Source organism: Apodemus sylvaticus, chromosome 2, assembly GCF_947179515.1.
Source record: "Apodemus sylvaticus chromosome 2, mApoSyl1.1, whole genome shotgun sequence".
NCBI classification, from domain to species: domain Eukaryota; kingdom Metazoa; phylum Chordata; class Mammalia; order Rodentia; family Muridae; genus Apodemus; species Apodemus sylvaticus.
Genome location: NC_067473.1, coordinates 160,725,971 through 160,741,401, shown reverse-complemented (window position 1 = coordinate 160,741,401; position 15,431 = coordinate 160,725,971). Strand labels below are relative to the sequence as shown.

General features: G+C 51.6%; 1 protein-coding gene and 1 long non-coding RNA gene across 14 annotated transcripts in view; one reads left to right on the top strand and one right to left on the bottom strand.

Moving 5' to 3' along the window:
• Positions 1–3,030, bottom strand: part of Chd4 (chromodomain helicase DNA binding protein 4) — a 35,564-nt gene extending 32,534 nt beyond the window's left edge. For all 12 annotated transcript variants that reach the window (XM_052174856.1, XM_052174857.1, XM_052174858.1 and 9 more), the window contains exons 1-2: positions 2,933–3,030; positions 1,954–2,132 (exon numbers count right to left, since the gene is read on the bottom strand). In XM_052174856.1, the coding sequence (XP_052030816.1) occupies positions 1,954–2,053 (100 nt within the window). In that variant the 5' untranslated portion in view covers positions 2,054–2,132; positions 2,933–3,030. The remainder of the gene's footprint in view (positions 1–1,953; positions 2,133–2,932) is intronic.
• A 58-nt stretch (positions 3,031–3,088) lies between these two features.
• Positions 3,089–12,573, top strand: LOC127679211 (uncharacterized). 2 transcript variants are annotated; one of them, XR_007976699.1, is made up of 5 exons: positions 3,089–4,292; positions 5,653–5,796; positions 7,301–7,364; positions 8,465–8,692; positions 10,102–12,573. It is a non-coding gene; the product is annotated as an uncharacterized LOC127679211 (long non-coding RNA). The 2 variants fall into 2 exon arrangements; XR_007976698.1 differs by lacking the exon at positions 10,102–12,573 and having other exon boundaries at positions 3,572–4,292; positions 8,465–9,482.
• The last annotated feature ends 2,858 nt before the right edge of the window (positions 12,574–15,431 follow it).

The following is a 15,431-nucleotide window of genomic DNA, read 5'->3' as shown; positions in this document are numbered from 1 at the left end:
AATCTGAGGCCAGTCTGGTCTACAGAGTGAGTTCCAGGACAGCCAGGGCTGAGAAACCCTGTCTTGAAAAAATAAAAATAAAAAATAAAAGAATCCTATGCAGAAACCATGTTCAAGCTCCCAAAAGTTATAGACTCAGAGGACAGAGGCAAATAGCACTCCCTTCGATCCCATAGTCAGTGCATAACCCCAGAAGTAGCCCTAAAATGATTCTGGAGCCAGTCAGATCCCAAGGTTGGGCAAAGTGCCACAGGCCTCCCTCATCCCTAAACAAATCATTTTTGTTTCTTAAGGGCTTCTTGCCCACAGCCCCTACACCACCCACCAAAGCCTCCTTCCTCTGCCTATGGAGCAGAAGTGAGACAGGGACAAGCCCCTGGAGGCACGGCAGGCACCTTTCCATCCGCACAGCCCTCCAAGTCCTCGGGCCGATCACACACTCAAATAGCCAGCAACTCACTGCATTGGATAGAGGGATATTTGGGAAAGGGGCAGAATTGGGTGTGGCCAGAGGAAAAACTGGGTCATGCTACAGATTCACACTGAGAACCTGCCCGCACTGCTCCCACTTGGGAGGGAAGCCCCAGACCCAGGGGTTATGGGAGGGCTAAGATGGGAACAAACCCCAGGGGATGGGGGTAAGGGGGACAGCATCACTCATCCAGCCTCTCAGAAAGAAGAGAAAGTCTTCCTCCTTACCCATTTCATCCCCACCACTGCCCCCTACCCTCCCAAAGGCAGAGATCTGCAGTCCTACACCTCAGGGATCACACACAGATCTAAGTCCCTCATCTCAGCAGCCAAAGGATCAGCATCAAGGATAATGGCTCTCTTAAATGACAAACTTGAAAATCATTTCTTCTGGATACCTCAATATCCAGTTGGAGCTAAGGAAAAGGCAGAAGTGAAAGCCACGTCGTAAGGAACAAAAACAGGACCAGCAGGCTCCACAGTAAGGAGAAGCAGCAGAAGCAGAGAAGACAGAGAAATTGTAATGAAGGGGTGGGGGGTGGGGGAGAAAGACTGTCTTTTTTTTTTTTTAACTGAACAAGAGTCAAGCCAACAGCTTTTAACTAAGGGGGCTCTAAATAGGGAGACAGGAGGAAGACATTCCACTCACAAGCATGACATCAGCCATCACTTGAGGGCAGGCACTCAGGCAAGCTGGTTATAACAATACGGGTTTGGCCAGTCCAGGGAGCAGCCCCAAAACACAGTGCAAACCCTAACACACCCACACAAACACCTCATGCCACCAATCCAGACCCCAAGCTACGTCAGAGTGGCGGACACCTCTAGAAAAGAACCAACATTATGTCCACACCAAGGGCAAAGGAGTCCCCTCCTTACTGGGCTACTTGCAGCCTCCCCTAACCCTCCATCCCTTCTTCACTCAAAAAAATTCCCAACAATCTGACTAACTAAAAGTTCTATAAAAAGAGTGAGATTCAAACTTTACACTCTTAAAACGTCTCAGAGAACCGGTAACAGATCAGAACAGAAAGTAACCAACACTCCCAATTTCTTCTACAGGGAACAACCGCAGGATCCCAGACGCCTGGCAGGGCTCCTACAACAGAAATCCCCAATGCACCCCACCATGTCACCACCAGACTCTGAACCACCTGCATTCCTCCAAGAACCTGCACAAGGTAAAGTCTGCTAACCCAGAGAGAGCTCCCTCAGCTGGGGACTACGGAGCATTCCAGGCAGCCGTGAGTGAAGCCGGCTTGCATCTGGGTCCAGTCCGTGGTGCCCAAGAGGCACATGGCTTCCACCTCCCTCCCCCAGCACCCCCCAGCACCCAAGAGCTCCGCAGGAGAGAACCACTCCCTTCGGATGCCCTCCACCCTGGGCTCTGCACACAGACAAGCAGCGCAGGCAGCCTCACTGGAGTCTCTAGGAGAGATCAAACACCTCCTTCCTGCCCTGGGCCCTCTGGGAAGATGTTACCTGGATGGGGTGGGGGCAGGCTGTTGTTCAGAAGTGCATCCATATCCTCCTCCTCACTGCCCGCTGAGCAGGGGGACGGGGAGCCCAGGCCCGACGCCATCCCCTTCCGTTCCCCGGCCAGGGAATTGGCCCAGCTGCTCCTGCCTGCGGCCTGGGGCCCTCTGCACTGGCCCGAGTCACTGTGCGGGGGAGGGGGGAGAACAGTGAGTGACGCGCAGTCCCCCTCCCCCACCCGCTCTTTCCGCCCCCCTGCCCTACCACCCTAGCCGAGCACCCGAACCACTCAGGCTGAACTTAGTTCCACACTCCTCGGGGACAGCCCGTGAGCCAGCTCCCCAGCAGGAGCCCCCAAGAAGAGGGAACGACGCCCCCGAGGGCAGGCTGGTGCATGGTGGGGAGGGGACAAGCTTAGCCTGGACGGAGCCAGGAGTGCCTGGGGAGGGGGGTTGGAGTGGGGAGGCGGCCGGCGCTCGGGGACACAAGGTCACTTGGGAGTGGGGGGGCGCTTCTCTGCGCCCGGGGAGGGGCCGGTCCCCAGACAGGGCAGCTCTCCAAAGGCTGTCCTCTGGGACAACTCAGGTTCTCTTCCGGAACGGCGGGGACCAGGGGGCGTGGAAGCTCGGGCGCTCCGGGATCCCGGAGAGTCGGCACGCCGGAGGAAAGCGAGCGAGCACCCACCGGGAAGGGGGCCGGGCCACGTGTCCCGGGGGGCTAGCGAGCAAAGGGCGAGGGGCGGGCGCCCGCCCGGCATTGTGGGAGGCCGGGCCCAGGAGGGGTAGCGGGGAGCAGGACTCCCTCAGGGTAGGGCGCCGTCTCGGGGGATAACCCGGCCTCCTCAGGGGAGGAAGGGTCGGCTCCCTGGAGAGGGGACGGCCCGCGGGCCCCGGGACGCCTAAAGCCGGGACAGGTGAAGGGATGACCCCCGGGACGACGTCGGGCTGAGAGAGATGTCTCTCCCGTTGCCTCGCGCGCTCCTCACCCTAGAGCCGCCTCAGGTCGCGCTGGGTCTCTCCGGTGTCACTCCCGCTCCAGCTCCTCCTCGCCGCGGCCGAAGGGGGGAAAATGGCTCCGGCTCCGGCGTCGCCTCTTAAAGGGCCCGAAACACCGGCCGGGAAATCCCACCGCACAGGCCCCGCCCCCCCACGGACAGCCCATAATAACCTCAACCAACTCCAACCCCCCCTCCACTACCGCCACCCTCCTCTCTAGGTCTCCCGGGCAACCCCCGCCCCCTCGTCGCTCAGGCAACCATTGGCCACGCCCCCGTCGAGCGCGCGCGCGTCACCTGGGCAACCGCCCACCTCCTGGCCATCCCATAATACACACGGACACCCCACATACACACACCCCGCCCCCCCACACTCTATGCATATATGTGCCCAGGGCTACAGACATATAGCGCAGATCTTTTACAAACTAAACCTGCTCCCCCTCCCTCAGATATCCCATAATAACCACTCTTTGCCAACTTCTTCACTCTTGGCCTTACTGCTAACATCCCATAATAACTCATTACCCCTCCCTCCCCTTGGCCATCCCATAATAAGCACCCCTCCCAGCACTTCAGCCTCATAGCCCATAATATTCAACCCATCCCCCACTGACATCCCATAATAACCACCCCCAGTTTGATATCCCATGATTGTCAGAAACTCACCCACCCCATACTACAACAACGGACACTCGGCCTCCTCCCACACATATCCCGTAATAATCAGTCTCCCACTTTCTATACTGATATCCCTTAATATCCAAGCCCCTAGAGCTGCCCTCAGTCCCTGCACTAGGGTTTGGATTCTAGATGCTCACTTTACCACCCACAGCCTTCCCAGTCTTTCTAGCTCCAGGGTCCATAAATTACCATTCCTCCCAGAAAAGAGATACTCACTAATGATCAACAGCTCTGCTGTCACCCCACAAATGGACATCTAAATCTCCTCCACTAACACTGGGAAAATGTCCTATCATTTACTCCATCCACTCTGGCATCCCGTAATTTCAAAAAGCCCATGATACCATAACTCTCCCAGCACAACCCAGTGCCACATCCCATAATACTTCTGCTACACTCCACCATCTCACACAGGTCTGGCCAGACATCCCATAATATTCACAACCTCCCCCATCTCTAGAAGTTGTCAATCTCTTCCAACAGCCAAGAGCAGAGAGGGTGTGGCAAACTACTAACCGCCCGGTCCCCATTAGCCACGCCTTACTCGTGCACTAGGAGTATTCTGGCCTCTCCACCTTCAGGACCCCTGGACTCCCTAGCCCATCATTTGCAGACACTCAGGAACCGAGAGCCAACCTAGAGCCCTGTCAAATCCCACCAAATCCAGGTATGTTCTAGAGACTTACCTCCAGCTTTGAATTTTTGTGTAAAATCAAATAATATGCCGACTAGATGAAACACTAGCATAAACTTTAACTCACCCAGAACATCCCATACCAATCCCAAAACTATTTCTCAACATTCCAGAAGTCCTCTCTACTGCCTTCTTCAAGTCCAGGCAGCCTCCATGGATGGATAGCCCATCACCACCATGAACTGAGAATCCTCTACAATGCCTTCCTCTCTCTCTCTCTTCTCTCTCTCTCTCTCTCTCTCTCTCTTTCTCTCTCTCTCTCCTTCCCTCCCTCCTCACCATTACTCACGTTCATTCAACATACCTTTGACAGAGTACCTAACAAGGTAAAGAGCTAGCATGACCGAGTATAGAAGACACAGGTGCCTTCTGTCAAGAAACAGTCACAGCTGGGAACAGTATCACATGCCTGTAACCTCAGCACTCAGAGAACAAGCAAGATGATCAAGGGTTCAAGGCCATAGTCTGCTACTTAGTGAATTCAAGGTCAGCCTGGGCTACAGTAGAAACAAGTCTCAGATAAATATAACGTATTTATTTATTACCAGCACCATGCTCTAACCAATTGGGCTAACGGGCCACCCATGAATAAATATTTTTTAAAAGAAACATTAAACAACCAAAGAGACCATGATACAATATAAAAATATCTGATTAAAGAAATACCACTGAAGCCGGGGCGGTGGTGGCGCACGCCTGTAACCCCAGCACTCTGGGAGGCAGAGGCAGGCGGATCTCTGAGTTCGAGGCCAGCCTGGTCTACAGAGTGAGTTCCAGGACAGCCAGGGCTACACAGGGAAACCCTGTCTTGAAAAAAAAAAAAAAAAACCAAAAAAAAAAAAAAAAAAAAAAGAAAAAAGAAAAGAAAAAAGAAGTACCATTGAACTCTTGCTAACTTTCTCCCTTCTCTCCCCATCGCCCCTTCCACGTGTTCTTGATGGCGAGCCTCTCTCTCCACTCCTTACACCTCTCCCTCTCTCTCTGTCATTCTCTACTCCTTCCTCATCTCCCTTCCCTAGGCCCTAAATAAACTTTATTCCATACTAGAAAAAAAGAAAGAAATACCACTGACCACTACTTCCCAATGTCCTATTATAGAGAACTGAACAAATCAGAACTATTCTCAGGAGAGATCACATCCCTATAAAGGTCAGGGTAGGTGGGTCATCTAAACCAGTGGTTCTCACCCCCCTACTGTTGAGACCCTTTAATACAGTTCCTCGTATTGTGGTGACCCCCAACCATAAAGTTATTTTCATTGCTACTTCATAACTGTAATCTTGCTATTGTTATGAATCGTAAGGTAAATATCTGTGTTTTCCAATGGTCAAAGGGATCATGACCTGCAGGCTGAGGACTGCTGATCTGGAGGATTTTACAAGAGAAGGCTGGTCAAGATAATTTCCTGCCGGGCCTGATGATGCATGCCTTCAAATCTTCTCCTAGCTGCTCCCTATATGCTAGAGGATTTTGATTGGTAAGCAGCCATCATCCAGTCAATGTTCCTAAAGCTTAAAATCCATATTATTAGTATTATTATCTTGTATCTCCTTTAAACATGTCACTGGGCCACAATCGCTGTCCTTATTTTCACTTGTTTGCTTTTTCTTTTTGGATAGGGTCTCTCTTTTAAAATGTTAATTATTACTCTGTGTGTATGTGTGTGTTTGCGAAAGGGGTATTATCAGATCGCCTAGAGCTGCAGAGTTACAGGTGGCTATAAGCTGCCTGATGTCGGAGCTGGGACTCGAACTCTAGTCCTGGTCCACATAATAAGATCTTGTCCCAAACAAAACAAAAATAAGCGATCTTAAACCTCCTAAGAATCTTTCACTTTTCCTTCTTCCTGGTCCCAGAAAATAAGGCTTTAAGTGAAAAACCAGTATCCGACCCCACGCCCTCCAGGCCACTTTCCCTGAGCCCAGAGGTGTCTGCCTCTCTGCTCTAGCCTTGTCTGTTTCAGGAAGGCCAAAAACCCGTGGAAGCTGCACAGCTTGAAAAGGAACCGGAACTTGTTTACAGGAAGAGGCTTTCCTGATCCGAAAGGGAACAGGAAGACCCCCGTGCTATCTCTCCTGCGCCTTACCTCACCTCTCTAGAGAAAGGGCCCCAACAGATAACTCTCTTGTGAATTTCAAAGGACTGAATTTAGTGAGTTCTGGAGATGCAGGACGGACTTTACCAAGAAAAATAATAGTCTCCTTTGCTCCCAAATAGATCACCAGGGAAGCTAGACGTGTCTTCCCACTAAACCCTATGTGTTTAACTGTGAGCATTCCATATTTAAGCACTTCCTCATCTTGAAAACTAGAGTCTTAAGCCCTTAGGTCTAACAGGGCATGAGGTAATAGACATCTTTAACTCAGGACTCGAGATGAGCCAGGTGGATCTCTGAGTTTGAGGCTGGCCAGGTCTACACACTAAATTCTAGGCCTACACAGTAAGTAGCTAGGGAGAAATGGAGAGATCTTGTCTCAAAATAACAAAGCCACATTAGTTCTTCCCAAAACATAGCTGGACCCTCTGGACCACCCTCTGGCGTGCTGGAAATGGTTCCCCTCCATCCCACAAGCTCAGTCTCCCTCAGTCCAACTTTCTTTCTTTTTTCTTTTTTTTTTTTTTTTTTTTTTTTTGGTTTTTCAAGACAGTGTTTCTCTGTGTAGCCCTGGCTGTCCTGGAACTCACTCTGTAGACCAGGCTGGCCTCGAACTCAGAAATCCACCTGCCTCTGCCTCCCAAGTGCTGGGATTAAAGGCGTGCACCACCACTGCCCGGCATCAGTCCAACTTTCTTGACAAGATTGGCTACCATTTACTTGTGCAGACCTCTTCCACAGCCATCCGAGGAGGAGTTTGTGCTTCACAGCGGGTGGGAGAGGGGGTGGCCCTTTCTTTGTTTGGTTGTTTTTTGTTCTTTTTGTTTGTTTCTCTGTGCAGTCCTGGCTGTCCTGGAACTCACAGGGATCTGTCTCTGCCTCCTAGGATTAAAGTCGTGCACCGCTATCACCCAGCTAGGATGTGGCTCTTTGAGGATACCATCACTGAGGTATCGCTTCTTTCAGGAAAGCTGTTTCTTCTTACACAGTGCTGCTGGGTACCTGTTAGATAGATCCTCTATCCCTGTTCTCCTAGATGTAGCGTGTCTCCGGGTCTCAAATCCTGTTGTGTAAATATCTCCAACTGCTCCAGATCTTTCCTTTCATTATCATTATATATATATATATATGTAATGTGGTATATATATACCACATTATCACAGCGATGAGTGACTATAAACCAGAGACAGTTTACAAGTAGGCAGCCACAGCCTCCTGCTTATGATTTAAAATATCAGTATCCTTCATTAGCCACGCCCACAGTGTCGCTCCGCTTAGTCCTCCTCTCCCTGATCCCACAAGAAGGTTCAAATCCCTTTTCATTTAATATTTCTTTTTAGGTTTAATTTTATTTTATGCGTGTGTTTGCATTCGTGCATATACATACAGCGCATATATATCTAGTGGATGAAGAGAACATAAGATGGCATCATAACCCCCCGGAACTAGAATTATGGGCAGGTGTGATCCACCACGTGGGTGCTGGGAACCGAGCCTGGGCCATCTTGGGAGATCTGAGCCTTAACTGCTGAGCCGTATCTCTGTCCACTTCCGGTGTCTTTGAATACAGGGGAGGGCTGGGTGTGTCTGTGCTGCTTTGGGAAGCTCAGGCTTCCGTATCTCCAGCTCCCTTCTCTGCCCTATGCTCGCCTCCTTGATCAATTATAAATAGACCACTGACATGATTGGCCCGCGGAGACTAAGGATGGTATAATCTCCTAATTAATGCGCCCCAGGGGCAGCCTCTCTAGCCAGTTATCTAGAGTTAGGTTTCCACTCCATGGTATCCAGGAACCTAAAATAACACCCCAAGGAGGTTATCCCAGAGTTTTCTGCATACAGTCTGGTTCCTCTCCTCGCACCTCTGTGTGGATGTAGAAACTGCTCAGAAATCCAACGGGCGTGTATTCTGCACTGACACAAGAGGATCTGGGAAGACTGGATAGCTCGGTGGGATGCAGTGCTCGGGGTGGTGGTGAGGGGTGGGGAGTGACATTTGCACCTTAGGAGTCTGTCCACCCAGCCTCTACTTTTTCCGGAACCCCTACAGGAAATACAGTCCTCAGGCCAAAGGAGGCACAGGTGGAAGGAAGGACTGGACCCACCTAGCCGGAGCTCTCGCAGCACTACCCCGCGTCCCCTGTACTCTGCAACCCCCAAGAAGTGACTAGGACCCAGGTGTCCTAGGCTTTGGCAGGATGGCGCCTGCCCCTGGGGCCTCTTCCAACAGCTGTCACCAAAGAAACCTCTCCAGCCAGTTACTCCTGCCAGGCCTCAGGTCTGGCTCCAGGGCTCACCCCACCCTCCCCAGCTCCTTCCCTCCCTCTTCCTTCCTTTCCTCCCCCCTCCCTGCCCTCCCCAGAGCTTTACCTACCCAAGACAGCCCCACCCAGCTGTGCTGGGTCCATCCCATAATAATTCTCCTCCCTAGCCCCCACCCCTCCCAGAAGAGAGGCGGCCATCCCATAATAGCCACCCACAAGAGACATTCCGCGGTGACCGCCCCCTCCCTGCAGAGCTGCTGGGAGCAGCCATCCCATAATAGCCGGCCGCCTGTTTTACTGGTTACGGCTGTGGAGGGAGGTGGAGAGGAAATGGAGGGGCGGGGGAAGGGAGAACCAAGGGCCCCCACTTTGTGAACCCGATGGAGGAAAGAAAGGAGAGTGGCATAAGAATTTGGGGGTCAAAGGTGACATGCAGGTGGGAACCACTGGCCGCCACAGCCGCGCTTTGAGGCTCTCTCCTCTTCGTTATCCAGAAGTTACATTTTCCCCACAGTCCGGAGGTGGCTGCTAGACAGGGGCGATGTCTAGGACGGGCTGAGGTGCCCAGTGAGGAGCGGGGGAGTGGCTGTTGGTGTGTGTGGGTGAAGTGTAGGGAGATGGATTTCAGGTGCTCCCATTGGACTCTTGGAGGGAGGCTGACCTCAGAATGATGAGAGAGGAAGGGGCGAACTGGGGGTGGTGGTGGAGAAGAGCTCCTCAGGCCCTCCCAATTCTGCACCACCATCCCATAATAATCCCCCAGCCCCCCTCCCCCTCCCACACACGACATCCCATAATATCTTCTGGAGAAGCAGTCCCCGCAGTAGGTACAAAGAGCTATCCCATAATAAGCTCCCCCACCCCCACTCATCACCCCCAACTTGCCCCCCCCTCAGTCACATGCAGCCGGTGCCATCCCCCGCTGCTCCCCCCTCTGGCCACCGAAGGCCTTGCCAGCCCATAATACTCTTGCCTCTGGTCGCAGGAGGCCTCCAGCCCATAATACTCCCTTCCACCACCACCCCCCCTTCCCGCCCCGCACCCCTTCCTCCCGCCTCCAGTTGGAGCCGGGCCTCACCAGCCCATAATATTCCCCAGTCTCCTAAGGCTGTTCCAGCCCATAATACTCTCCCTGTCTCCTAAGGCCTCTCCATCCCATAATACTGCCAGACGCCTGACCTGTGGGCCAAACCCCAGCCCGTTCTACACATCGAGGCTGTGTCAGCGCGCTGGGCTGTCTCCCTGTCCCTCCTCCCTCCCTGGGTCGGAGCTTTCCCTCCAGGGCTGGCGCAGCCCTCAGGACCACGGGCCCCTCTCCCAGCCCCACCCTGTGCCTGCCTGGCCCTCACTTCCCCTCCAGCCTTCTCCCTGGCCCTTTCTCCACCATTGGTTCTTCATTCTGTCTCCCTCCTCTGCCTTTCAGGCACTTCTCCACCTCCATATTAGTCCGTGGGATTGGACATCAGCCTCATGGGGAGAGAGTGCCCCCAGAGGGCAACGGGCCAGTCACTGCCCCAAGGCTGCCTGCTTGACCTAGCACCATGGAAACGTGCCCAGCCAATTGCTAGTTCCCCCGACTCTAGTTCTGCTCGGTAGCAGGGCTCATCTGGATAATTCACCTGGAGCTCTTGCTGCCTTTCAGAAGAGTAGCCCCAGCAACCGGAAAGTCCTACATAGCCCAGGAGCATCATTTATGGGATTCCTAAAGTACCTTGCACATCTCATTGCCCTCAGTCACCCAATAAGTAGACACTATGAGCCCCATTTCCCAGGGGCAGAAAGAAACAAAGGCTCACAGAGTTAACTGGCTAAAGTTACATTGCTAAGAAGTGACAGCTGACATTACTAGCCAGGTTTGTTTGATTCCAAAGTCCTGGCCGTCTTTGGTTTTCTCTAAACCCAGTATGAGAATTCTGGAAGGACATGGTCCTTCCAGACCCTGACAGCATGGGACAACTGTCTTAGCCTCTGATCTCTTGGGCTGTGTGAGGAAAACCCCGTGTGAGGTTTTCCCAGTCTCCACATGGAACTCCAGTGGGCAACCTTGAAGGGCTTTTTTGTGAGGGCCAAAAAGGAAACACCTCCACTCTCATTTGAGATGCTCCACTCAGTCCTGAGCCTCCTGGATTGTATCTCAAGACTGACGAGTGCTGCAGGACATCCCGACTCTTCAGGTCAGCCAATAGAGGAGACACATTCTGAGGACCCTGAGAACCAAGGAGCCCTCTTGCCTGGTTGGTGGATGTAAGAGTCTTGACTGTCACAGAAACAAGTTCATCTCCCAGGATGACAGAGGGCCACGGCCAGTTTGCAGGAAGCCTAAGCCATTCTCTGAGGCTGGCAGTTCCTTGGTGGCTGGCGTGTTTGGGGAACCGATGAGATTGGAGACGCGAGTGCAGTTTCCAGCCCTTAGTCAGCCACACTGTGTCCAAGGCAAGTGTAAAGTTAGGGGTCTCGGGAGCCATGAGTAGATTAGGATGTCGGAGGAGGAAGATTTGGGAAGAACAGAGATAATGTGGCAGATTCAAGGTGGGGCAACAGAAGAGCTTGGTCTACTCATCCCGGATAAATAGCCCAGGACAGGCCAGAATGCTCATACCGCCAACGTCCTAGCTGGTGAACCAATATGTTTTATTGGGCTTATTTATAGGAATATGGATGAGGGGTTACTTACAGGAACAGAAATGACACAAAGACTGCTGCACCACCAAAGCCCACCCCCTGCATGGGTGGTGACAGCTCACAGAAGCTGGGGACCTGGAGCCACCACACAGCCTATAGACGACCGCTCAGCAGTTTGGAGAATGTCCTTTCCAGGTGCCTCAGTTGGCCTAAACCTCTTCTAGGCAACTTGGCTGGTTTCTGCTCCTATCGGGCAGCTGATCTGGTCTCAGAATCATCTTCAGAGCTCAGCTGGCTTCACTAGCCCCTCAGCCTTCACTGCTCACCGGTGGTGGGAGGGGCTAGGCCTCGTGAATCTGGTCAGTTTTAGGCACTTCCTGAAAGTCTTTTGTGTTGTTTACCTTCCTGCTTAAGGAGCGTCCCTGCAGGGTCGGGTGGAATGTTTCAATTTCAGAGGAAACCTTTACACAACAAGAGAGTAGCAAGGATTATTATGGGCTGGCAAGGCCAGTAGTGGCCTGAGTGAAAAGCAGCTGGGGATGGCATTGGCTGTATGACCGGAAGGGGGTGGCAAATTTGCTAAAGCTGGAAGTATAAAGAGTTTAGGGAGACAGAGACTGAGCCACTTCCTGGTGGTGTGACCTTTCGACCTCACAGTCCCCCGTGTTTCCTCCGTGTGAAGTAGGGCTAATCAGAGGCACTTATACTAACTATATAAAACGAGGCTCCCTAGAAAAGCATGCTAGAGCATGTGTGACCTTAACACTTCAGAAGCTGAGGCAGGGGGATTGAGAGCTCAAAGGTAGGCTGGGATGCAGAGCAAACACCTGTCTCAAAAGAAGCAAACCAGGTGCAGTGGTGCCCAAGCTCTGGAGGCAGAGACAGGAGCTCTGTGAGTTCAAGGCCAACCTGTTGACATAGTAAGTACAGGGACAGCCAGAGCTTAGTAGAGAGACTGTGTCTCAATATATATACATACATACATACATATATATATTTATTGTAGACATTATATTGAAATAGTGGTGTAAAAATTTTATTTGCATATATATTTATTGAGAGATATATATCCTTTCTGTCTTTCTTTTTCTTGAGACAACATTTCTCTGTGGAGCCCTGGCTGTCCTGGAACTTGTTCTGCAGATCAGTCTGGCCTTGCCCCCAGCTCCGCCTCTCTGGATTAAAGGTGTGCACCACCACTGTCTGGTTTGGGATTTTCTTTATTGTCCAGGCTGCCCTTGAATTCTAAATCCTCTTGCTGTAGACTGCAGAGTAGTTTGGGACTACAGACGGCTGTCCCAGTACTTCAGCCATCAGAATCATAGTTTCTTGTGACGGTGGAAGCAGGGATATTTCGTTTTAACTCCATAATGCTTCCACCCCCCACCCACCCCCACCTCCACCCCCACCCCCATACTGGAGATTGAACCCAAGGCAGGAAACACGCTTGGTAAGAACTGCCCTCAGCCTTCTCTGGTTATTCTGAGGCAGTCTCGCTCACTGGCCCAGGCTGACCTTGAACAAAAGATCCTTCTGCTTCAACCTCCCGAGTTGGGTCTTACTTTCCCCTAAGATTTTCTCTTTGTCCTCCTTGGAGTTAAATGGGGCAAGGCCAGAGCCTGTGAGCGTAGGGGGGCGGGGCTCTGGGCTTCTCCCTTCTGCCTCCTTCTTGCTGCGAGGGGCATTTTGTGGAAATGGCAGACTCTTCAGACAGCCTGTTGCTCCTCAGGTGCTAGTCGTGCCCTCTGCCTTCACTGTCACTCTCACGGTGGTGAGATGCGTGGAAACCGTCCTGAGCTCTGTTGCCCTATTTCAGAGGCCCCTGCTCCTAGCCCCTTCTCTTCTTGACGCTCCCTCCCTGGTCCCCTACAGTTCTGTCATGCCTGAGAACCTCGCTGGGCAGCGTGCCGGTTCTAGCTTCTGCTCTCCTCTATTGTCAGTCAGTCTTCCGGTGTGGACATTGGTTACCTGTGTTGTGGTTGCCTCTGGACAGTCAAGTACTTCACAAGATCTGACTGGTCATTCCACAAGGCTTTATTGAGTAGTAGTTCTGTGCCAAGCATTGTTCTAGATGCCGGTAAATATATCAATGGGATGAAGACAGAAAATACATACAAAAATTAGAATAAATAAGTTACATGGTCTGTTAGGTGATACATGCTGTTTCATTACTCTGGAATTCATTCAATACCTGTACCTAAAATTACTCTATTTTTCTTTTTCTTTTTTTTCCGTAGGGAAGGTTTCAAGACAGGGTTCCTCCACGGAGCCCTGACTGTCCTGGAACTCGCTCTGTAGCCCAGGCTGGCCTCCAACTCACAGAGATCCCCCTGCCTCTGCCTCCCAAGTGCTGGGATTAAAGGCATGTGCCACCACCTCCTAGTTCAACCTTTTCTCCAATGTATTTGTTCATCTAGCTTTGTTGTGCTAAAGATCACACCTAAGGACTTGCGAATGCCGGCCTCCGATGCGTGGTTCTCCAGCCTCAGTGTCTACTGAGCTGCGTTACAGGCCTGCACACCAGACTCAGATCACTCGAGCTGTTTTTGTTCTCTCTTTTGAGAAGAGTGTCTCACCATGTGGTGTGGTTGGCCTGGCTATGTAAGCTACTCTGGCCTCAAACTCACAGAGCTCTGCCTACCTCTGCCTCCTGAGCACTGGGGTAGAGGCATGGGCCACCACAGCTGGGAACTTGAGATAGTCATACGTATCCCAGAACTCAGTATGTAGCCGAGGATAACGTAGAACTTCTGATCTTCCTGTGTCTACTTCTTTACTTCTTTCTTTCCTTCTTTCTTTCTTTTCTTTCTTTTAGACTGTCTATGTAGCCGTGGCTGTCTGGAACTCTGTATAGATAAGGCTGGTCTCACCTCTGAAACTAACAGAGAGCTTCCTGTCACCAGGAACCCCAGGTGTGGTCCACCACCACAGTGCTGGGGTTAACAGGGGATGCCATTAGGACTCCACTAATTGGGTGCTGGATCAATGCAATGCCAGGGCAGGTTTATGTGCTACTGGGATCAAACCCAGGGCTTTATGCATGCAAAGCAAGCACTCTATGAACTGAGCCACAACCACAGATTAAACATGCACACACACGCGCACACACACATACACTCTTTTGAGAATTCTGTTTAACTCTGTGTAGCGCATATCCTGAGCTGCCGCCCATGCTCTCCACACGCTCTCCAGCCAGGACCAGCACAGACCTCGAGTCCTGAGGAAGAGAGGCGCTTGGGACGGATGCTAACAGCATCTTTAGAGCAGCTGGCAAGGGCATGGTGGGTATCTGACTTCCAGGCATCTGGACTGAGACACTAGCTTGTTACTGAGGAAAAGAGGTTAGTTCCCGAGTCTGGCCACCAGGGGTCACGTTACCCCTGCACATCGCCAACAGATACAAAAGGCCCAAATCGTAACTAAAGCAGAAGCATTTGGGAAATCTCTCTGTATTGTGAGACACAGGATCATAGTGCATATAGGACATATACATGACATCGGTTCTCAATGTCAGGGTCTGAAAATGTGGTAGCACCAACTCTGCAGCCCCTCCCACAACCCAGGCCTACTTGGATAAAGACGGAAGAAAAACATTTGACTGTCCTGTTTACTAAGTCTCCTCCTGTCCTTCCATGCCCGCTTCCTCCCTTGTGCACTCTTCTCTCCTGGCCGACACTGTTCTTTTTCCTTCTCCAGAAATGTTCCGCCCTGGCCCTGGGTATTTGGTCCTCCAGAGAGCCCTAAGAACCACAATGAGCAACTGGTAATCAGTGCCCTCTTCCTAGAGCCATATGTCCTAGAGGAAGGGAGATGTGAACTCAGTACTTTAGAACAAACAATCTCAAGATCCAGAGATCTTTGAGGAAGTCTGATGTCAAAACTATATTCACGATGCTCTCCTGTCCCTTGTCTGTCCACACCTGTGCAGAGGGAAGCTTCCAGAGGTTTCATGAAATGTGATGACATTTCTGTTCTCACAGATGATGGGATGTGTGCTTCTGTATTTCCATGTCTCAGAAATGAGTTAGCCTTCATGACATGATATGCATCATGAGAAAAAGAGAAGATACAAACAGTCTTTGGCTCTGTCCATTTTTGCACAAAGGGATCTGAGACCGAACAGTCTGAGGA